This window comes from Microtus pennsylvanicus, chromosome 6 (assembly GCF_037038515.1).
Source record: "Microtus pennsylvanicus isolate mMicPen1 chromosome 6, mMicPen1.hap1, whole genome shotgun sequence".
Lineage (NCBI taxonomy): Eukaryota > Metazoa > Chordata > Mammalia > Rodentia > Cricetidae > Microtus > Microtus pennsylvanicus.
Genome location: NC_134584.1, coordinates 118,819,574 through 118,843,116, shown reverse-complemented (window position 1 = coordinate 118,843,116; position 23,543 = coordinate 118,819,574). Strand labels below are relative to the sequence as shown.

General features: G+C 52.1%; 1 protein-coding gene across 1 annotated transcript; it reads right to left on the bottom strand.

The window, feature by feature from the left end:
- Positions 1 to 1,298: 1,298 nt before the first annotated feature.
- Wfdc1 (WAP four-disulfide core domain 1) lies at positions 1,299 to 21,199 on the bottom strand. The gene is made up of 7 exons (XM_075977441.1): positions 20,754 to 21,199; positions 9,835 to 10,024; positions 8,451 to 8,534; positions 7,429 to 7,569; positions 4,096 to 4,137; positions 2,508 to 2,581; positions 1,299 to 1,562 (listed from the first exon to the last, which is right to left on the bottom strand). The coding sequence occupies exons 1-6, from the start codon at positions 20,871 to 20,873 to the stop codon at positions 2,523 to 2,525; spliced, it is 636 nt and encodes a 211-aa protein (XP_075833556.1). The 5' UTR covers positions 20,874 to 21,199; the 3' UTR covers positions 1,299 to 1,562; positions 2,508 to 2,522.
- Positions 21,200 to 23,543: the final 2,344 nt, after the last annotated feature.

The window sequence follows — 23,543 nt, the reverse complement described above, 5'->3', positions numbered from 1 at the left end:
CCACACTTATCTCATAAAGGGACAGGCACCACCTCGACTCTGCCAGCTTAGGTCACTGAGCCTGTAGGAAAGAGGGTTCTGGGGATAAGAGTCCTGTCTGCTTTACCCAGGATCACGTGACTGCTCCATGTAGCAGCACAAGAGGATCCCCCCTGGGGGTCACAGACTTAGTACATCCTGCCCTATGGCCACTCGAAGGGGACCTACCTTCTCCTTAGATCAGTCAGTATACTGATTTTGTGAGAATGTTCTAGAAAAAAGGGGGGGGGGGCAAGTGTGGGTAATTAAACTGGAATAGCTGATGGAAAACCCCAGAGAGGACTGGGCCAAGGTCAGCAAGACCAGAGCACAAAGACATTGTTTAATTGCGACTGCTCCTACAGGGAAGTCCTTGTTAAGGGACTTGGCCCATGGAGGTCACTGACCTGGATCAGCTCCCAGTTCACCTACTCTCCCCAGCTTCCCAGGGCTCCTGAGCTGTGGGGCGATGCACTCAGAACTCTGGCCTCAGGAAACACAGCATCCCTGCACTCCTGGCCCATCCACCAAGGGGTAGCCTCTAGCACAGCACATTTGAGGATTTTAAATAGTTAAAGCCGTAACTCAGGCTTGAGATGACTCAGTGCTGACACCTAGTGGACAAGCTCAGTTTGGTCCCTGAGACACGGTGCCAGGGGAGAACCAATTCCACGGATTGTTTTCTGACCTCCACACACTCACAGACTGTGGGAGGCACTGCCTTGTCCTCACAGATCAGCACGAGGGGAATCTGGTGTATTAAACACCCAGGGCTGTTCTTTCAAAGGAAGGGGTGCATAACCTGTTGTCTGCCCGGAAGGCTAGGAGAGGATGTGGTGAAGAGCCTGGTGACCTTTTTGCTATCTGTGTGGCCGAGACCACACCAGATCCTTTCGCAGACTTTGTCTGTGAGCTTGTCAATCTATAGGACCTATCTTTATGGAAGGGGTCACATGCAGTCAGTCTATAGGACCTTATCTTTACAGAGGGTGTCACATGAAGTTTACAAAGAGTTTTGATGTAATCACATTCCTGCTTTATTGTGTACTTGGGATGGAGTTAACTATCGCCAGGAAAGTTTTCACCCTGAAGTGTGAGCCAACACCAGCTACGTAGTCATTTGAACTGAACTACCTTCTTGCCTCCAGAGGGTCATGACTCTACCAGCCCTGGTGGTCCCGGAGACCCTTGCAACAGATGTGCGCACACAGCTGCGGCTCAGGTCTGATAAAGGAGTTCATTTCTACGGTGTGGTGGGCAGATTTATTTTGGGAGCAATCGGGTTGGATATAGGTCTTCACAGTCAAAATCTGCAAAAGTCACCTAGAAGCTGCAGGCTCATGTGACCAGGGTGCTGAGCAGAGACCCAGAACTTGTCAGGGGCTTCCCCCAAGTTGCCATGCCAGGCTGGGCCACACTGGGATTGGGAGTTCCTGGGAGCTCTGGAGTTCTGTTCTGTGGCACTGGGCATGATGTCTAGGGTTGAATTCTTTTCCTGTTTCCGAGGTTTAGCATCTGGAAAGCATAGGAAGGGTCCTCAAAGGCTGTAAAGGAAGCAAAGGGGAAGGATACAGATAAATCGGTTGTGGGCAGGGCAAAGAACACAGGCCTTTTAAATTTCCATCTGCCCTGGACCCATCAGGAGCACCAGAAAGATGTGTTTTTAAAGATGAAATCCTTAAGGTCCCCATGGTTCCTGATTAGCTACTGACCATCCTTCCCCATCATACCCATTTTGTAGACAGGAAAACAGGTTTGGAGAGTGGAGATACTCACTTAAGGCTACAGAGTAGGGAGTGCGTTTCAGCATGGCTGTTTTGCTGGGCAGCCCCTATGCAGAGAGCCTCCTTGAATCCCTATCCTCTCAGCAGCCTCTCGAAGGTTCTCACAGTTGAAGTGATGCACCGTGGGGACCGCAGTCTCCACGTCCCTCCACCTGGTGCCGTCGTGTCCTCCAGCCTGCTAGTCCAGGTGGTACCTTCTCACCCCAGCTTTCAATTGTGAGTTTAGTGTCCCCTGGCACACACACCTCAGGTCTCCCTCACACTTGTTGGAGGCAGCTCCTATACCTTGCTAGCCATTCCCTGGTGTATCTGTGGCCTCCTTGTTGATCTACCAGGTGGCTGGCTTAGACTTCCTTCTAACGGGATGTCAACCCCACCTGTGGTGCCTAGTGGAGACCGCTGGCTACTGCTGAGCAATGGGGTTCAACAGATACCACAACTAATGCTGAGCCGGGGTGCTGGCACCACAACGGTCAGACAGGTGCTCCCCACAGTACTGACTTGCAGAGTGGAGGAGAAGACACGATTTGTGGGGCACGGGCATGGAGTCGTGAAGGCGGCAGACTAGAAAGGAGGTTAACAGCCAGGTTTAGGTTCTGCTTCTGACCTACTGGGATTTGGAGGGATTGTGACGTTCTGATGTCGCCCTCTTGTGGCCAACATGGGGACGATGGCTGTCTGAGCCACCAGCTCACCTCCACTTACCTGCCAGTCTTTGCTTTATTGAAAGTGCCTCTGTTGTCCCTTTCCAGGTTCTGCCACATTCTTGGAGTCCCCTTCTGCAACAAGAACACAGCTGTCAGGACAGATGTTCTGCTTAAATTCTCACCTCTGGCCCCTTGTGCGCACCAGAGGTAGCGCGGATGGATGCCTTGGCACGGCGGCGTGGCAGGCTGCATGCTCTCCTCTTGCCTCAGCAGGGCCCCTGCCTGCATTTCTTTGTTCCATCTTTAGTATCCTGGGGACTGAGCCCAAGGCCTCAAAGCTGCTAGGTGCTGCACCTTTGAGCCTTATCCTTGGCCCTCCTGCCTACCCAATTCCTCAGCTCACACTCATCACGCCCTGCAGCCACAGGGACAGCCACACCTCCCCCTGATCATCACACATCCTCCCACTGCCAATGCCTCCAATTCCATAGGCTGAGCTTTCTAGATCCCTCCTTAGGAAGCTCTTCTCCTTAGGAACTCTTCCGGTCTAAAGGGTCCTCGTGGTATCTGGCATGTGACATCTGGAACCTTTATCACATGAAGTAACCACATAAGCTTTATGAGTATTTGAATTTCCTGCCTGAGCTACTCTGTGAGAGGAACTGGGTTCATTGTGTTGGCAGATGGAGTCCCAGCCTCCAGCCCTGAGTGGTGAGTAGTGACTGATAAAGACATGCTGTATGGATGGAAGGGTGATAGATTGATGATGGACAGGTAGATGAGTGGATAGGCGAGTGGTGGATTCAGGGAGGAGTGAGTGGGCAGGTAGATGGATGAATGATGGATGATGAATGATAGACAGACAGACAGACAGACAGACAGATAGAAGAATGGATAGATAAAGCTATAAAGATGGCTCAGAGGATAAGAGCACTGGCTGCTCTTCCAGAGGTCCTAAGTTCAATTCCCAGCAATCACATGGTGGCTCACAGCCATTTGTAATGAGATCTGGTGCCCTCCTCTGGCCTGCAGGCATACACACAGACAGAACACCGTATAGGTGATAAATAAATCTTTTTGAAAAAATGGATAGATAGGATAGATGGGTAGAAGAGAGGATGGACAGAGGGATGGGTGAATGGGCAGATGCATGGATGAGAAGGGAAGATCAGAGAAAGGGATGCAAGAAAGAATGGAAGGATGAAGAGATGGGTGGAAGAATGGATAAGAGGGTGGATGGAAAAAGAGGTGGGTGGGTGGATGGGTGGATGGGTGGATGGATGGGTGGATGTAAGAATAATTAGGTGGACGAATGAGTGGGTGTATGTATAAATTCTCATATACATGAACAACCAGAAAGATGGATGAAGGATCATCTCTTCCAATTCCCTGAGTGAGGGTAGGAGAGACATAGCTGTGCCCATTCCCAGATTCTCACACTAGGTTGAGGACCTGGTTGCCCTGAACCCCTCTCTGGCTCACATCTGTCCTGCCCAACATCGCAATAACAGGGCTCGGCTTTATTTCTCAAACCTAATTGCCATTTTGTTCTCTAGCTCAGCCCTGGACTTTGATATCTCTGTTGCCTCTTAAATGCTTGCCTCTCTTCCTTGTGTCTTCTGCAGAGAGTGTCTTCTTCCTCTTACCTGGGTATTGCTTGTGAAGTTTCTGCCGCAGGATCCGCCCCTCTGGAAAACAAGCAGGAAGAGAAAGTTTTTAGACACTTGCTTGGGAGGCTGTGCTAGTCAATTTCCAGTTGCAACATTGCACAGATATTTTGACATTATTTCGAGGGTCAAAGGGACCTGAGACTAAAAATACTCTCCTGACTGACCCTAGGAAGTGGTCAAGAGCCTGCAATTTAGTGTGTGTGCATGCATGCAGGTGTGTGAGTGTGTGTGTGTGTGTGTGTGTGTGTGTGAGAGAGAGAGAGAGAGAGAGAGAGAGAGAGAGAGAGAGAGAGAGAGAGCGAGAGAGCTTGGAAGCCATAGAATACTGGGTGTCCCGCTTTACCATTTTCTACCTTATTCTTTTCTACCTTATTCTTTTGAGACTGGGTCTTTCACTGACCCTGGAGCTAGGCTGGCAATCAGCAGTCTCTCTGGCTCTGCCTAACCCATCAGCTGTGAGGGATTTCACACCTGGCCAAACTCAGCTTTTTTTTTCCCAGTTCCTCATACTTGCTCAGCAAGGACTCTTGCACACCGAGCCATTTATCTAGCCCCAGCAATTAACTCTCAGATGGCCCAAGAAAGCACGTATGTCCATTTCTATTGAGGAAAAGGGAGGGAGAAGAAAAATGTTTTAACAGTGCTGTGAGGGGTCCGAAAAATGCAGGCCCATTTCCACCTCATCTGACTGTCAGGAGAGGGACAGGCGCAGTTGTGTGGCCTGACTCAGGAGGTGATTGCTTTTGAAATTAAAATAGCTCATTCTAGCAAGTCTGTGTCATCCTGACAGGTGGTCAGGATATGCAAACATATTTCTGGTCCTTCTTTAGTAACTATGAGGTCACCTAGGGAATGGTGGCCTTCAGCATACATGACCTAGAGCACCTTCCCTGCTTAGACAACAGAATGCTGATGATTCAATGTCTCAGAATGATAAAGCCATTGACTGTGTGAGTTTTCCTTTTGTATCATGTTGATAAAGTCTTTTGTTACCTTGTCCCCCCCCCCTTACGTTGGGTTTAAAAGCCGTGGGAAAATAAACGCAGGGGAATTTCAGGATATCAGTCACCGGAATGCCCTACCGACACGTTCTATGTTTTCTGTCTTATTATTTTTAAGTGTCTTCATATTCTTATATTTCTTCATTTCCCACGTCCTTACCCTGGTAAGAAGTATTTTTGTCGAGGCCAGTGCTAGGCCTGGAGATGGTCCCAGTAATGTTTCTGCAGTGTTTTTTTTAAGTCTGAGATTACTCTGAATATGCAGTTTAAAAACCTTGTTGTTGTTGGTTTTTTTTTTAACTGTATCTCTCAGTTACTGTGGCGTGTATGTCTTCTTCTATCTGCTGGGAGTTTTGCCCTAAAGGAAGGTGAGGGACTTTAAGATGACTCCAAACTCCGATATAATCACCACTAATTATTCCTAAGTGACAGCCCTGCAGTCAAAGCTGGGAGAATTTGCTTCCACCTGGGAGGCTGGAAGTGTTCCTGGGGGAGGGGGGCACTCAGCACATGTGGATACATGCAGGTGCAAGCACACACAGGTGCATGCTCAGGTTTATACATGCCCTTTGCAGCTGGTGGGGCAGATCCCCGACCTGATTCCTCCCTCTTACTGTGCCGGGGCTGGAGGTGGCATACACCCATTGAGCTTCAGAATCTGCCCCTGCAGTGCCTACTGCATCACCCCAAGCCCCACTTTACAGATAGAAAAACTGAGGCTGTGAAAGTCTATGGTGACAGAGCAAAGCCACACCCAGGAAAGAAGAAGCAGGCTGCAGATGTTTCTCACGTTCTGAGTCTGCACTCTTGCCTTCATTGTACTTCTTTCTCAGGCTTGGACATTGCTGGTGTGGTCTTGTTGGACGGCCTGCTCTCTCTGCTCAGCTTCCCCCAGGACATGGGTTTCTTTGGACTGGGTTCAGACTCCCTAGAACTGGTCTGAACCGGTTTGGTTTACACCAGTCTTATAAACTATAGAATCAAATGAGCAAGATCAGGGGACTACAAGGACCTTTCTGGGGCTGGGATGCAGCTCAGTTTGGAGAGTTGTTGCCTTGCTACACAAAGCCCTTTGCTCCATCCCCTTGGCATAACCCAGCATGGCCATGTGTGGTGTCAGCCTGTAATCCCAGGGTAGAAGAATCAGAAACTTAAGGCCATCCTTAGCTATAGTAAATTGAGAGTCTGGTCCAGCCTGGGCTACATGAGACCTTATCAGAAGAGGCAGGGATTGGAGCTTCCAATATATGAAGCATCCTTAGCCCAGCTGGGGCCTCTCAGGGAGGGCATCCCTCTGTCCTGCAGCCCTGATGGCTGCCTGCCTTCTATGTCTGCAGGTCCGCCCCTGCTACTCCCCTCCCTGTGACCTGGCGTCCAGGGATCGGCAGTCGTAACCGGGAAGATTTGTGGAGCCACAATGGTCATCATGTGTGTGGGTTAGCCTGGCTGCTCCTTACAGAACCCCAACTTCGGCTTGATCACCCTGCTCTCAGCCTATCCCACACCACCTGGAGCCCGTGCCTCCACTGCTTCATCCACAACCTCCGCGACAGATGTGCACCGATGGCCAGCTGCCATCCGAGAAACAATTCTCAGACAATTCAGGTTCTAGGAGGTTTGGGCTACGCAGATGGCTCAGCAGGTAAAGGTGCCTGCTCTGTGCCCAAGCTTGATGGCCTGAGTTTGAGTCCCAGAACCCACATAAGGGTGGAGGGCGAGCCTGGACTCCTCAAAGTTCTCACAGGTAACATGTGTGGCATGCGCCTTCTCTTGCTCTGCCCTGCGCGCACACACACATACACAATAATAATAGATTTTAAACATTCAAATTCTGTGGGGTTAAAGACAGACCTAGAGATGGGTGCACAAGATCCAGTGTTCCCCAACACCTGTGGCTACCTGGTTTCACTCCCAGAACTCTGCACCTATGTTCTCATCTGATCCCATGACAATATGAATTGGTCCTCATTGCACAGGGGAGGAAACTGAGGCTCAGAGAAATGAAGAGACTGACCCCCAAGGCCAACCAGGTAGCTGACTCAGAGCTGGAGTTACAAGGAAGAGCAGGACACGGAGGGAGCAGGAAGTGAGGCTAGAGGGTACTCTGAGCCAGCCTGAAGTGGCAGGCAGTGGGCTGGGACGGGACCAGGGCAGACTAGGGCGGGGCCAAGGCAGACTAGGGCGGGACCAGGGAGGCTGGGGTGGGGCAGGACAGACTAGGGTGGGGCCAGGGAGGCTGGGGCGGGGCCAGGGCCGGGGCAGAATACGGCAGGGCCAGAGCAGAGTTGGGAGCAGCAGCCCCTCTTACCTGCTTGTCGGCGCTGCTTGACGCACTGCCCATGGTTAGGTATGCCCTGGGCTGGGTCCCCTGGACGCAGGATGTGGCACTCATAGCCTGAGGGACAGAGTAGTGGCTCTGCCCCATCCTCAGTGGTGCTGCATGCCTCTGCTGTGGAGGGACACAGACCAGGTCTCAGATGGAAGATCTGGGGAGCAGACAGTGCACCCCAGCACCCCATCCAGAAAGGCCACTTTCTAGCCCCACCCAGATACCAAGCCATATGTGTGTCTCTCACATGGTGCACACATGGACACTCGGACTCCGGGACATATTTGTACATACACGTGCACCAAGAGAGACCACCTCCCACCTGCTTCCGGACTCTAAGCGGCACCTATGCCTTGCATACAGACACTCTGAGAGAGCACCTCCCACCAGCACCCAGTGCACATGTACACAGTCACCGTATCCTAAACACACCATCACCCAAAAGAACCACATGTGAATACATGTGCACGGGTATACCCTGAAACATGCACAGACAGCTACAGTCACCCGTGTACATACAACACACCCCAGTCAACACATACATACATGCTTTTTCACACATGTGCTTATACACATACACACACACACATTCAACCACATCCACAAGACCAGGTGTAGCATGCCCTGATGGACATGGTCCACACGGGGGTGTGCAAAGCCACCGGTACAGCTGTGTGCACACATGTACAGCCCGACCTCTGCGAACCCCTGGGCCTCAGGCCTGTGTGTGGTTCCTTTAAGAAATCGCCCTCCATGCCCCATCCACATAAGGATTCCCTCTTCATAGGTGGCAATTAGGCCCTTTAAGACTTTAGGGGTCCCAGATCCCCTTTCTTCTCATTCTCTGCTGAGATGGAGGCTCACCGTCAGGGAGGCCCTCGCTGTTTTATTTCACCCAGGCCACAGAAAACAGGCTGGGTCCCCAGCCAGCATCCCTGTGACCCATGGAAGCCCAGTGAGAAGGACGGGCTGGCTCTGACTTGGGGACCCATGGCAAGTACCTTGTAACACCTCTTCAGGACCATCCAGCAGCCAGCCATTGCCACCAAGCCATCGGGGTTTGGGCTGCACCAGCCAGTCTAGAACTGACAGAGAACTGGGTGAGATGAAGGGCTTCCTATGGCAGTTCGACACCACCAACCTTGAGGGAGGGGCATCTCACCTCATCGAAGAGGTGACATTGGCTCCAGCACACTGCCCCGGGGACATGCTACAAGCCTCCAGCGTCTAGGCCACCGTCACCCTCCTGTACCCCAATCCCACAGCCAAGTGCTAAGGCTGAGAGACCTGGGTCAGCTGTCATTGTTGCCGTTATCGCTAACTGGCGTAACCACCCCTGCTGACGGGAAATGAATGAATGCCTCCGTGTTCACCGAGTGCCTTGCATGGGTCCAGAGACCACGGTACCGGGATATGGGAAGGATACAGCCCTCTGGGGCCAACTCCAAGTGGGGGACACCAGATACAAAAAACAGTAAACCCAGACACCTGCAGCCTGTAACAGCGGGAAGGAGGGGAGGACCCGCTGGCGGAGGGGCTGCCGGCAAGGGAGCACGCTCACAGAGGAGGATCCCAGAGCTGGGAGAAAGTGAACTTTGTAGTTGTCGGGGAAAATGTTAGGGACACCCTGTGCATGGAAGAGCTGCCTGGGGATATAACTAGGAGAGCTGCCCAGCTCAGGACATAGGGCGCTGGTCAGGGATTTTAAAGGAAAGGATCATGATTTTATTACTGTTATCTTTTGAGACAGAGCCTCACGCGGCTCAGGCAGGCTCTGAACTCCTGAGAACAACCTTGAACTTCTGATCCTTCTGCCTCTACCTCCTCGAGTGCTAGGATTACAAGTGTGTACCACCACACCTGGTTTATACAGTGGTGGGAATCGAACCCAGGGCTTTGTGCTTGCTAGTGTTACCAACAGGGCTACATTCCCACCCTGGATATAAAGACATACATGCATCTAAAATGTTTATTTTTTTGGGGGGGTGTGCATGTGGAGGTGGTGAGCGTGTTCTCTCCTTTCCTCACATGGGTTCCGGGGATTGAACTCAGGTCATCAGGGTTGGTTGCAGGTACCCTAACCCCTCTATCCCAAACTCTCTTATAGGTTGAGCCATCCCACAGATTAGACCCCTATTTAAAGGGTGGAATCTCACAGTGGTGACATTATTCCTGGAGTGTGTATATTCCATGCTGGGCTGGCTCCACGCATGAAGGTGAGGCAGTTGCACCCCACAGGTATGGCAGAGTTGCAGCTGAAGGCTGCAGGTGAGCACCCAGGCTGGGCAGCAGGTAGCTCAGCACAAACACAGCTCAGCTCCTTCTCCTCCTCAGCCCAGCACTGGATCCACATGACCTCTAATCCCCTGACCCAGCTCAGCTCACCTGGTGGAGGTGGCACAGCCTCCAGGCAGGCGTAGGCACAGCCATTGTAGCAACAGCGCCTGTGTCGCGGACACTCGGAGTCGGCATGGCAGCGTGTGGCCTGGCAGGCACCTGGAGGCAGCGTCTGTGGGGGTGGTGGGCAGCGGTCTGCACGGGGCTGCCGGGGGCCTGTTGGTGTACCCTCTTCAGCCTGTGGGAGATAGTGGAAGGGCATCAACCTAGGCTCTCAGCCCAAGCTTCCTCCCTGGGAAAACAGTTATATGGGCAGAAACTGCTGTTAGGGCAGGTAGGTGACTGAAGCAGTTCTGGGGTTGACTTACTGTTTCTCTGAGTCCCCAAAGAGATGGCTGCAAGAGGGAAGCAGAAAGGACGGGAGGAGGGAAGGAAGGAGCCATGGAAGGAGGGTGTTTTCGGAGCGTATGCTAACGCAGCCATCTACATTCTAAGTATGACCCCATGAGATAACTCTCATCTGTCTGCCTACATGTGTCTATACATATATGGGTGTACATGTCAACACACATGCACATATGAAACATGTATATTTCTGTATAAACATATCTTTTTTTTTTTACAATCCATCAACATGTCTAGAGCTTTAAGAACTCATAGATCACACACAGAATGTATAATCCCTAACGTCGTGGATAAGTCTCACACGCTGCTAACATGGAGGTGGTAATGGCACTGGAGAACATTTGTGTGCTCTCTTTTGTTACACTAATCCAAAGCCAGGCAAAGCAGACGCCTGGTGCGGGGCGCCAGAGAGGCTTAACCATGCTCTGACTCATCCAGTTCTATCCAGTTCTACTCTGTAGTTTTGGTGACTTCAAGTCTGGGTCCTGGGAGTTAGCGTTCTGCGATGTGACCCTTCTCCATGTGGCGACAACACAGCACCTCTCTGGGTTTTGTGATGGGACATGCACAGTGCCCAGCGTGACATTTGTCCCTGAATGGAAGCTAGCTCCCTGCCACCAGAGGCCACTCCTACAAACTAGTCTTTTGCCCGGAAGATTGCTCTGCGTCTATCTTCTGACTGGATCACCTTCTAACCCTCAGCGTATACATCCTCCTGAAGGTGGCCTTCCTTCACTAGCAGATGCATGGATCTTTCTGGTACAGTCCTTACCCACACACTCCTTCTGTGCTGCCATCTCTGAGGCTGCAAACGCTATGCACTACTGCTGATGTCCTGCAGGGGGAGTGTGGTCGCAGGGAATAAATCCTGCTTTCCCCCCTCCCCTCCTGTTGGCATCAGAGCAGGCAGTGGCTTTCGGTTTCCTATCCGAAAGCTGGCACGTAGGTGGGACCAAAAGCAGGCAGGGTGGGGTCAGCTAAGATGGGGGTGCTCTGACTATAGCCTTCTTCACCCAGGAAATCTCTTTAAGCTTGCACAGATTGCTCCCTCAATTTGTGAAAAGTAGGGGGCTCAGTAAGGAGCTTGCCTCGCAAGTGTGAGTGCCTGAGTTCATTTCCCAGAACCCTTGTAAACATCCAGGCCCACTGCAAAGCGCTGGTATCCCAAGTGCTGGGGCAGGCAGAGATGGGCCAGCCTGGCCTATTTTGTGAGTTCCCTGTCTCAAAAAACAAGGTGAGAGCTGGGCAGTGGCGTTGCACGCCTTTAATGCCAGCACTCCGGAGGCAGAGGCAGCTGGATCTCTAAGTTTGAGGCTAGCCTGGCCTACAGAGTAAGTTCCAAGATAGCCAGGGCCATTATACAGAGAAATCCTGTCTTGAATAAAATAAAATAAAAAAATAAAAGAACAAAACAAAAAAAAACAAACAAAAATAAGAATGAACAAACGAAAAAACAAAACCAAGGTGAACAGAGCCTGAGGAACAACACCTGGGGCTGTGCTCTGATGTGCACACCAATGCACACACCCGCACCCACAGCTGCACTTCTCCCACGTACAAACATCTACTCCACAGGTACACACATCTGCCCCTCATCTCTACAGGTCTACCCATAAACACACATACATACAGCTCTCCCCCAGACACATGCAAAAATAAACAAATGAACCAAAGAAGCGGATGATAAGAGAAAGGCATTGTCATGGGTATGGAGAGGAAAGTTGGATGCTAGAAGTCCCTAGAGACTCAAGGGAGACCTGTGTGGGCCCTCAGACCCCTGCTGAATTCGGTCTTCAGCATTCCGCCCCTCTCTGTCTCCTACATTTGTATGCTGTCCCCAGTTGCTTGGAAACTACCAGCGGGGGACATAAGCCCTCACCTTCCACTCCACATTCATCAACTACAGGATTAAGTGAACCAACCCTAATCCTGATCCACCATGACAGCCATGCTGGCCCCTTCGGAGGGTGACTGAGGGCCACCGGGTACTGTCAGGGGAGGTGACAGGTTTTCTTCCCAATAGGTTCCATGTGCAGGCACCGTGGTGCCCGGGGCTCAGCAGATGGCCTCTTCTCTAACCTCCCTGGCCTCCTGTCTCTCTGGGGGGCAGCCTGAGTGAGGGATCTGCGGAGAAACGGGTTTTATGCCCACTACTGCTGTCCCCATGGGTACACAGCCTGTTTCTCACGGTGGAGATAAGCACCTTACTCCCCTTCCTGACAACAGATGCTCCCTGGGGACTGAGAACTGAGGGGCCCTGAGTAAACAGTTTGGAAGAACACTCTGTGCCCTACAAGGTGTCACTTAGAAAAGCTCTCAACAAAGGTGCTTCCTGAGATCTGAGAACTCAGAGAAACACAGGGTGTACTCTGCAGCCCCTCCCGGTCCCAGATTAAAGGCTTGACAGCCCCAAGGGTCAGGCCAGGACTGGCTCACCAAACCCCTCTCCTCCCCCCTCCCCCTCCCCCCATCTTCCTACTGCACCCTCCCCAGAAGTCCTGGTTGTTCCCTTCCAGCCGTCCACCACCTGCCTGGTTGGTCACTGTGTACTCTGCTCACACGCAACACCCTATCCAGTCTTCTGTCACTCCTGGATGTACCTGTGTGCATGGATGTACACATGTGTGTACATCTGCGTATGTGTATGTGTGTCGGTATCTGCGTGTTTGTCTGGGTGTCTGTCTGTTTCTGTGTTCTGTCTCACTAGGACTCCGCAGTCTAAAGACTAGATAGGGCTAGCTCATGATTCATATTCCAGAGGCTGCCGTGATGCTACCGGTATCTCTGACTCGCATCCGTCCTGCTCTTTGCACGTGCTGTCCCCTCTCTCCGCTGCTTTCCTGACACCCTTTGCTCATCCTTCAAGTTTGGACCCAGGAGCTGGGTTGACCGTGAGGCAGAATCAAGAGGAATGGGACCAAGGCTGACAGAGTCCAGATTAAGGGCTCAAATTTAAGAATCAGATCAGTTTGGGGTTGAACCTTAGAGCTGTGGGACTGAGTCTACAGAAAAAAAAATCACCAATTTACCCAAGACTCAGTTTTCCTCACTTCACAATGGGCGCGATAGAGTAGTTGCTGTGGTTGTGGTAAGACCTGGCCTGTGAGGTGCCCAGCTCAGCACCCACACTGCTTCACCCCAGTCCGTAGTGACTACCACGGCTTCTACCGCATTTGACTCTGTGGGTTCAGGGACCTTCCTTCCCATCTGTATAACATTCTGTCAACAAACTACACCAAGGCCCTTCACCACTCCTTGCCTCCGTTCCGCACTTCACTCTCTGGGAGTGATTGGTTGGGCACCCGCAATGCCACAGGCTGAGGCGTGATGCTAAGACAGGTTCTAAAGCCAGCAGGGCTGGAGAGACGTCTCAGTGGTTAGAGCACTGGCCGCTCTTACAGAACACCAGGGTTCGATTCCCAGCACACATGGCTTCTGTGGGTACTGCATGCATGTGATGCAAAGGCAAAACACCCATTGACATAAAATCTTAAACACAGAAAAGAAGGAAAAGAAAAATGTGTCCCTGGCCCCAGAGGCTCTGGTCCAGCTGGGCACAGAGGACATTCAGAGACAGACTCCCCCCCCCAAAAAAAATAGTGTAGTGGGAACGTGACAACCTCACAGTGACGACCTCACTGTGGCAGAGTTCTTGGGAGAGCAGGGGAGGGGCACGTGGCTTCTGCGCCCACACATCTCTCTGACAATTGCTGGGTGTGGCCTTATCTCCCTCTCAGATGGGGTCTCTTGCTGGCACTGTCCCACAGTGAAGAAACCGAGGCACATGGTCACCACCCAAGGAAGCGCTCAACTCAGAATCTGGGCCATCTGGTTCATGGCTGTGGCCTGAAGCAGTTCCTGACAAGCTCTTATCCCACACTGGGGCCTGCAGCATGCCCTGCTGAAGGTGTTATTAGCCCACTTTACAGATGGGAAAACAGAGGTTTGGGACTAGAACAGGCATCTTGCTCAAGTCAATGCAGTTCTCCAGAGACAGGCAGATTGGATCATCCTGAATCCTCCGGAGCCTGGCTCTGAGGGTCCTTCATCTCACATACCCCAGCTTCCCCTCTCCTGGGAAACAGCCAGTTCAGGACACAGTTAGCCATCTGCCATTCTCATCCAGGTACATTCTAGAAACAGCTCATTCCCAGCCTTGTTTGTAGTCATAACCTACCCTTCTTTCCTGCCTATATTGTCACCAGCTAGAAACCAAACAAGAGCACATCAAATCCCTCACAAAAGCCAGAGGCTCAGCCAGAAAGACAGCATCCTTCAGTAGTGTGTTGGCACCCTCTTCCCACGATATTCAGCCTTCATCTGTACCCCCACTAGGGACCATATTTTAAGGGTGTCTCCAAACACCTGCCTTGTAGAAACTCTGGATACCACTCAGATGTCTCTCAGCTCTACATGCCAGACTCAAGTAGAGTGATTCCCCTAAGCTCTTCAGTAGCTTGGTGGCTGTATTTAACCTGGAGAGAGATTCTAGTACCTACAGAGGTGGACAAAACCCTTTTTGGTTGATGCCACCCACAGGAAATGACCCTGCAATGGGCGTGAGAGGCAAGAATCAGGAGGTTCAAGCTCAGTGTCCTCAAACAGCCAGAGGAAGCCGGGTGAAGAAGTGATGGGCATCTCAGGTTGGAACATCACATGGGCCTTGGGGAAGGACACGAACCAATCACATCCCCAAACCTGTCGCGTGTTGTCCCATGCAGATCGTGTGCAGAGGGAGTCCCCCCCCCCCGCCACAGAGACAGAGCCCTTGGGTGGCTGCTGGGAGAAAGAAAGCAAATGCTCATTGGGTGTGGGTTTCCTCTGTGAGGGGAGGGAAGGAAGCACTTTAGAAGCAGAGAGAACTGGTGACTGTGTGAATGTACACAAACACACACATACAGATAAACATACAGAGAGAGACACATACACACACATAGATACGTATAGAGAGACACACACAGACACACACAGAGATACACATACAGAGAGACATACGTAAGACATACACACATAGATACACACACAGATAGATTCACATACAGAGAGACACATACGTAGATACACACACAGAGACGCATACACACATACATAGATAAACACACATAGACACATAGATACGCACACAAACACAAGATACACACAAACATAGATACATACCAGACATAAACACACACATAGATACACAAAATACAAGACATACACAAGCATAGATACATACCAGACATAGACACACACACATAGATATACATCCAGACAAACACAAGACACACACACAGACACACCCCAAGGGTTTGTCTTGGGCCATGGATGAAGCTTAGTTGGCAGTGTGCTCACCTAGCACGCTTAAACACCAGGGTTCAATCTCCACCCTGAATGAACTGGATGTGGTGCACATGCCTGCAACCCCAGCACTCAGGAGGTGGAGACAGGAAGATGAGAAGTTTAAGGTCATCCTCAGTGACATAGGGAGTTCGAGTCCAGCTTGGGCAACATGAGATCCTGTTTCAAAAAACTAAAAAGTAAAAATAAAAAATGTCTTATATCATGCAAGGTACAACTCAACTTAAACATTTTTAAACAACATGAATAAAAAGAAATGCATGTTGTGGACAGGGCTCATGAGAAAGCAGAGGTCCACACAGATAAGTGATGTGTGGAGGAGGATGGTATGCAGACTGCCCTCGACCCTCCAGTTCTGGGCTGTTTGGAGGGTAAATATCAGTACTGCCCCATTAGAGAGAACTGTGGAGTGACCTCCATCTAGGGAGCTGGCACCCCACCTGCAAATTTGCGCTCACCCCACTCCTCCCCTACACTCTCCACCCCTTCATTCCATAAGAGAGCTTTGCCCTTCTTTGGAATGTTCTAGAGACTTCATAGCTAGACCAATAAAAATGTCTTCCAGGTCTGGTTTGCATGGTGGAGGAAGAAAGCCAACTTTCCTTGGAGCCCCACTTGCCCTTCCTCTGGAATTCGGACGTCAGAGATCTAAAAATAAGCATCTCCCTGGCCTATGTGCTGGGGCTCAGAGTGAGGATGCCCTGGGCCTCCACAGCAGGCCGTGGGGCTCTTCCCAGGAGGGTGCTCAGAAGACTTCAGCTGGAGCGGAGTCGCTGTCAGCTGCACACATGATGCCCCCTCTAGAACTTTCTATTTCTTCTTTCATTCTCTGGGTGACATGAACACCCTCTGCCTGAGCCTATATGCTTGGGGCTCTCAGCTGGCCCTGAGGAATTCTGGGCTGGACTCCGAGACACTGCCCATCTTCACTTGGCCCAGTTCCAGCTTGGGTGGACTTTCCCCTGACACTAAGTAAGCCAGACCCACCCTAGGAGCAACCCCCCCCCCCCGCTTCCTTTGTCTTCTGCAAAAGCAGCTAGTGAAAAGATAAACAAATCTGACTGATAAGAGCAACAGAGCAAAGAGTGCAGGCAAGACACCCTGAAAGCAAGCACGGAGTGGGGCGGTCTCTGGGGAAGGGGACAAAGACGATCCCTGCCTACAGTCCCAGCTGTCATTGGCCCAAAGTACCGTCATAGGTTTCACACATACAGAGACAACACAATACATGTGTAAACATACATATGCATATATGTATGTGTAAACATGCACATGTATGCAAGCTTCACCCATAATATCTACACATACATCCCTGCATATACACTCAAATGAATACACACAGAGACATAGGCATGAGTGTATGTGTACGCACATGCAAAGTGGTGCCAAGCACAGACAAAGGCCTGGTCTTTTTAGTTTTTATTTTTATATGTGTGGGGTATTTCACCTACATGTATGTCTGTGAACCACAGTGTGTGCTTGGTGCCTGCAGAGTCCAGAAGAGGGTGTCGGATCCCCCGGAACTGGAGTCATTCAGTAGTGAGCCACCATGAGAGTTCTGGGATTTGAACCCAGATCCTCTGGAAGAGCAGCCTGTGCTCTTAACCTTTGAGCCATCTCTCCAGCCCCAACTCTGGCCTTCTCTTAACCCACAAGGCACCTGTTGCTGTATTCCCCACTGCAGACACGGAAACTGAGGCTCCCATAGCTGACAATCCTAGGGAACTTGCTCTGTAGACCAGGCAGGCCTCAAACTCAGAAATCCGTCTGCCTCTGCTTCCTGAGTCCCAGGATTAAAGGTGTGAGCCACCACTACCCGGCATCCCTAGGTTTTCTTTAGGGCTTCACGTGAGAAGACAGGGTTAGTGTTCCTGTCTGTCCCCTACTAGGAGTCACTCAGGAAATGAACAGCCTTGCTCTAGAAAAAAAATTCAGCCTCCAGATACAAGACATGCCACTGAATAACATGCTTAGAAGTGGGATGAACCAGGGAGGGGGACGTAGGTAGACGTGACAGGCAGGTTTAATGACCATCTCACCTCCATGGCCTGGGCCGTTCACCCTAGTGTGAGAGGAGAAATAAACAGTATTGTCACAAGTCCACAGATGCGTAAGTCTCAGAGCCAGCGAGAAAGACAAAACAGCTATGTCCCTCAAGGGCGTGTATCGGATGAGCTGCTCCTTCCCAACTGTGAGCGAGCGATGGGCACTCTGGTACTACGACAAAACACCTGAGCAAGTCAACAGGAAGGGAAGCAGGGAAGGTTCGCTTGGGCTCAGGGTTTCTGAGGTCTCACTCTGAACGCTGTCTCGTTGTTTGCCGGAGAAGCAGACAGTAGTGGAGAGTTAGGAAGTGGGGAGACAGACAGCTGAGAGGAAAGGCAGGGACAGGTTAAACCTTCAAATTCATGTCCTCAGGGAGCTGCTTCCTCCACCAGGCCCCACCCTCTCAAGTTCTCAGGACATCCTACATCCTGACTCTCCATCCAGGTATATGTCCATTAGGGGACTGATCCACTAACCCATCCAGTCCTCAGGCTCTGACCTGTAAATCACCTCCCACAGGCCCCTTCTGTCTCCACTACTGCATTAGAGACCAGACCTTCAACACACAAGCCTTTAGAGAACGTTCTAGACCAGACAGTAATGAATTCTCTGTTGTAGATATACTGGAGCTAACATTTAACTGTGACTCTGTTCTCAATAAAAGTAGCTGCCCTTAGGCTAAGTCTGCTCCAGATGCCTGCAGCTGGAGTCCCTAGGTCTGACCAGCCCACCATCATCAAGGAATCAGCACGGAGCAGCAGGAGGGGAGCAAGGCTAAGGGTGCATCTTGCCTCTAAGCACATGTGGACTGCATCTCTCCTGGTCACTCTCAGGTTAAAGAATGGCCTGAGACCCAGAGAGAGGCAGCGAGTGGCCCAAGCCAGCACAGCTCCTTGATAGGTCTGTGCAAAAAGACTTCTAAGCCTAGCTTCTGAGTCACAGCCTGGCCTTCCCCGGGGTGTGTTCTCTTCCCCCACTTTCTTTCGCTCTCTCCCCTATGCCTGTCTGGGCAGCAGGGAGGGACTGATGTCTGTGGATAATGCAAAGCCCAGGGATTGTGTCCAAGGGGAGCACGAGATACAAAGAGCTGGGCCTGGGAAAGGTAGAAAAACATCTTTCCATGCAGCTCGCCCCTCCCTCGGGCCCTCCTCCCAGTCCAACCCCCTCTAGATGGCCTCTGGCCTCTGAGCTTCAGGTCATGCTGAGCCTTCCAGGAATTACCCCCTTCCTCCTAACTTTTTTTTGTTTTTTGAGACAGGGTTTCTCTGTGTAGTCCTGGAAATCTCCTCACAGACCAGGCTGGCCCTTGAACTCAGAGATCCACCTTCCTCCTGAATGCTGGGATTAAAGATGTGTGCCACCATGCCCAGCTTCCTCCTAATTCTTAATCATTCCTCAAACTCCCTTCAGGAGAGCCGCCTCTTCCAGGAAGCCTTTGGAGGTTAGGTATCTCATACGAACTCCATCTCCAATCCCTTCACTCTCTGACTCCCCTCCTGTGACTTTCTGAGTTGTATCAAAAACATCCAGCTCAGTAGGGATTAGTATCCCAGCCCCATGCTTCTTGACTGGGCAAACTCATATTTCCCCTTCAAAGTCCCTCGTCAAATGTCTCCAACCCTAGAAGGCCCTTCCTGTTGCTCCTGGGCAGGGATGAACGAGCTCACTTTCTGTCCCCATAGCACTTATTTCATGTCATGCACAAGAATGTTCCAGGTGCCAGCTTGAAGGCAGGAACCGGGCAAGGAGTCCAGCAGCCCCAGCCCCCGGAGCCTGCATCCGTCCCAGGAGGCAAGCGTTGGTACTTCACCATCCTTTGATTTAAAGCCCATGAGACGCACCAGCCATTCTGAGTCCTGGGCGCTTTCTCCACACCAAGCCACACATCTGCCCAGGTGTGTGAAGTGTCACCACAGGTACGCTGTCCCCTCAACCTGTGCTCCTTTGGAGGGTGCCCACCTTACACCCACCCCAGCCCTTTCCTCTTATCTGTCTCCTCGATGCTCAAAAGCTCACACACCCCAGGGCTTCCTTCCTCCCATTGATGCCCACCCTGCTGCGCAGACACCCCAGGCAGGCGCTGGCGGACAAGTCCCACACCCAGGACAAACAGTGCCTGCCAAACAGTGGCCCTCAAAACACCAGCACCAGAGTTAGGGAGCTGCCTTCATGGATCCTGTACCCTCCATGCAAGCATGGGGCTGGAGTTGGAATCTCCAGAACACCTGTAAAAGCTAGCGGGAGTGGCGGACACTTGTAACCTAAGGGCTCGGGAGGCAGGCAGGATGGCCAGGCCAAGGTGGCCTGCTAGACTAGCCCACCTGGCTGGGTTCAGGGAGAGACCTTGCCCTAGTAAACTAAATGGAATGAATGATCAAAGTCAAGCAACTGACACCAAGTGCCAGCCTCCGCAGGCACTTGCACACACGTGTCTGTGCACACACGTGTTGTGCACACCTGTAAACACACATGCATGCATGTCACACGCAACAACAATAACAACAAAATCTCCTATTTGCCGAGAGGAACACATCACTCTGTCTTTTGCAGAGGAGATCACTGGGGTCCAGAGAGATCAAACAACTTGCCTGAAGCCACACAGCCAAAGACAAGCCCTGCCTTAGACCCAGCCATAGGGTCCCGCCGTGCCTGCTTCTCATTGGCTTTCTTCTCAGAACCTTCCTAAGGATTGCCGTCATTTGTCCCCAGGTCGCCTGCTTCCCCCCAAGGCTCCGGAGAGCTGGCCTCTTCATCTTGTACCAACAGGTTGCCATCTCGAGCTTGGCTGGCATACTTTCCACTAAGTGGTTCCTTGCTTGAGCAAGACACCACAGCCAGGCTTCAGGCACTGGGGGTGGGTGAGTGTGTTGGGGTGAGGGGGGCACTAAATGCTCAGTTTGTCCTCAGACTCTTACTAGACTGCTTTCCAGGAAGAAGGATGCTTCAGTTAAGTTTCAAAAAGCCAAGTCTCCCTGTGGGGCAGACATGTCTCTTCCTCACTGCTGGCAGGAGAGTGTCCTCGGGAGGGCACTGAGTCCCCTCTGCCCACGATCTACTACAGCTCAGCTTGAAGACTCCCACCCTGCTGAGAAACCACAGCATCTGAGGACCTGTGCCCCTTGGGTCACCTCCCACCCACGAAGGCCCCATCCCTCCTCCCACATCCCAGCACTTACTTGAGACTTCTCCACCAGCCTGGAGGGCAGCAATGCCTCCCAGGTGTCCTGCGCAGAGCTGGTGCCCAGTAGCAGCAGGAAGCCCAGAGCCGAAAGGGCCTTCCGGCCCCAGCAGCTCATCCTGAGGCTAGTGGCAGGGTTTTCTTCAGCAGGAGTGACCTCCGCAGGCCCGGGAGAGGAGGTAAAAGGGGTTAACGGGGAGGAGGGACGCTGGCCTGGGTGGGGCCTGAGAGCGGGACCAAAGGACTTTGCCTGCTTCAGGCTTGGTCCTCGGCACAGGGTCCCTGGAATCCTGTGTCCTCACCCAGCACCTGCGCCCTGGGCAATGGCTGGTCCTCGGGTTATTTTTAGCCCACCCTGTAACTCTGGTGATGAGGGTGGCTGCAAGTTGGACAGCTCAGCACGAATGGCTGGGCAGAGGGAGGAGGGGGCACTGGCAGAGACGTGGCCGGGAGGGGCCTGCCACTCCTCTCTAACCAGCACGCTGTTGCTGCCTCAGGCTGGGCTGGGCTGGGCTGCTGGCTATGGCTGCTCTCAGCACTGCTCGTGACTGTCCACTCCAGAAACTGCATTTGGGGGTGCTGCAAGGAGGGGACAAGTGACCCCAGGAGCCTGTAACCCTGGTATGGGGAGGCAGATTAGGGGTTCTTATCTCTGGGTTCCTGCTCTGGTGTGACCCTGGGACAGAATGCGACTGGCTTCCCATTAAGGCATCTTCGTCCGTCTGCGCTGAGGGTCCTGATGCAGGGAACCACTCAGCACTAGCCCATCACCAACATGCCTGTCTGTGTATGCAGAAGTGGGTGCAGTTTGGATGCCCATTTCTCAGAGGAGGACATCGAGGTAGAAGAAGGTTCCGTGCTTGCTCTGACATGAGGTAACACTATGGGGTGAAGGTGTGACCCAAGCCCAGAGGACCACCTGAGGGACTGTCCTGAAGAAGGTGGGGTCAGCCCTCTATGCAGTCCCAGTGGCACTTCCAGGGAGATAGGGGTACAAGCCTCAGTTCTACCACCTATGAAAGGACTCTGGGGCACAGCCTGTGAGGCAGGCTGGCACTGGCAGAATGGGTGCCCATGAAGGTGAGTCCATCCTCCCACCCACCACCATAAGCACCTGGGACCTGGGGCCCTAAAAGCAGCTCCCAGCCCCCATTTCCCTTCTCCACATGTGCCTACACTACATTCTTGGACAGCAGGCTCTTGGCCTAGTTCCTAGGTCTCTCCGTGGGTGGCCTGGCTTCTGCCTAAACTGGGATGATGCTCTTGGACACCCTCCTGACCTCCCTCCGTCTTAACTGTACCAGGTTTCCTAGTTCCCCACCAGGAAGGCTTTTCCTCCCAGTACGCCCCTATCACACACAGCATTTCCTCTGGTCCCACAGGCCCCTCTGGCAGGACCCGCATTTCCACTGTGGCTCCTGATAGGGTCTCTCCTATGCCACCACCACTGGGCACATCTACACTGACTGGTGGGCTGACCTTGTGTCTTCTGAACTAGACAGCCAGCTCCACCGGGCGGGTTTTCCCTGTTCTTCTTGATGGCCTCTTTGGTCACTCTGAAGTCACAGATCTGATACATCAGACTGTGTCCTTGAGCAGTAGATGAATACTGCTGACCCTGCTATGCCTGACGCAGGCGCTGCTGGGGTCCCCTTCCCATTTTTTTGTACTTGTGCCATCTAATCCAACACACAGGCATGGGACCACTAAGCATGCACAATATGAGGACTGTCCTAAGTATAAAGCAGACGCCATGTGCCAAATGCAACCTGTGCATGTGTGAGTGTATGTGTCTGTGTGTGCGCGCATGTGTGTGAGCATGTGTTTGTAGGCCAGAGGACAACCTTACCCACATTCCGTTCACTTTATTTTTTAGATTGTTCTCACTGACTGGGAATTCTCCAAGACGGCTGGGCTGGCCAGCCAGTGAACACTAGGGACCCTTTCGTCTTGGTTTCCTCGGAGCTGGGGTTACGGGCACACGCTGCCACACCCTCCTCTTTGTATGAGTCCTGGGAATCCAACTCAGGTCCTTGTGTCTGCCGGGGAAGCACTTCACCAGCCAGGCCATTCAGCTCGTCTCTCACAATGGCCCCAAAGCACTTTGTAAACTGGTGGGGAGCGGGCATTTCCTTGACATTTGTCTGGGACTGCATTCAAATGGCTCTGCTGGGTCACATGGAGCCATGACTGTGCCTGGCCCCCCTCCCATTTCCTTGTATGGTCATATGGCTGCGAGGAAATTCGGTCACTCTTCTATGACACCTCATCGCCCTCTGACAAACACTCGACTTCCCCCACGTCAGACCTAATCCAAACCTTGATCTCAGTGCAAGCCACCTGCCTGTATGACTCCCTGCTCCGCATCAGGCCACAGTCCTGAATCGAAGCGACTGAAGGCGGTGCCTGATTTTTCTAATAAGCTCTGTGTAGCCACCAAGCATTTGGAAGCTAAAGGGGAGTAAAGAGGAGATTGGGGACCTCTGTACTAGCTGCCACATCTGGACTTCAGTTCTGATGCAGTGAGGGAGCTGGACCAGGTTGCCACAAGCTGCTCAACATGTGGCCATTTGTCACACTGGGGACCCCACCTGGGAGCTGGGCTCACCAAGACCGTGTCTGAACCTCCTCCAGCTGCACCCAGCACCTGGCCTGTATTCAGCAAGTGCTTGCTGCTGCTGAGTAAACTTAATCCTCTCAACCACAAAGACTCTTCCTGCCCTTCAGATTTAGGGATGGGTGGTCCCCAAAATCAGGTCCACAGTCTGAAGTCCTAAGGTGTGACTAA

Excerpts from the sequence above, each read along its gene's own strand:
- Wfdc1 (XM_075977441.1), bottom strand. The coding sequence starts at position 20,873 with ATGAGCTGCTGGGGCCGGAAGGCCCTTTCGGCTCTGGGCTTCCTGCTG. Across the intron at positions 10,025-20,753 it reads GGCTGGTGGAGAAGTCTCAA|GCTGAAGAGGGTACACCAAC; the intron begins GTAAGTGCTGGG and ends TATCTCCCACAG. Across the intron at positions 7,570-8,450 it reads TCCTGAAGAGGTGTTACAAG|CAGAGGCATGCAGCACCACT; the intron begins GTACTTGCCATG and ends GTCCCTCCACAG.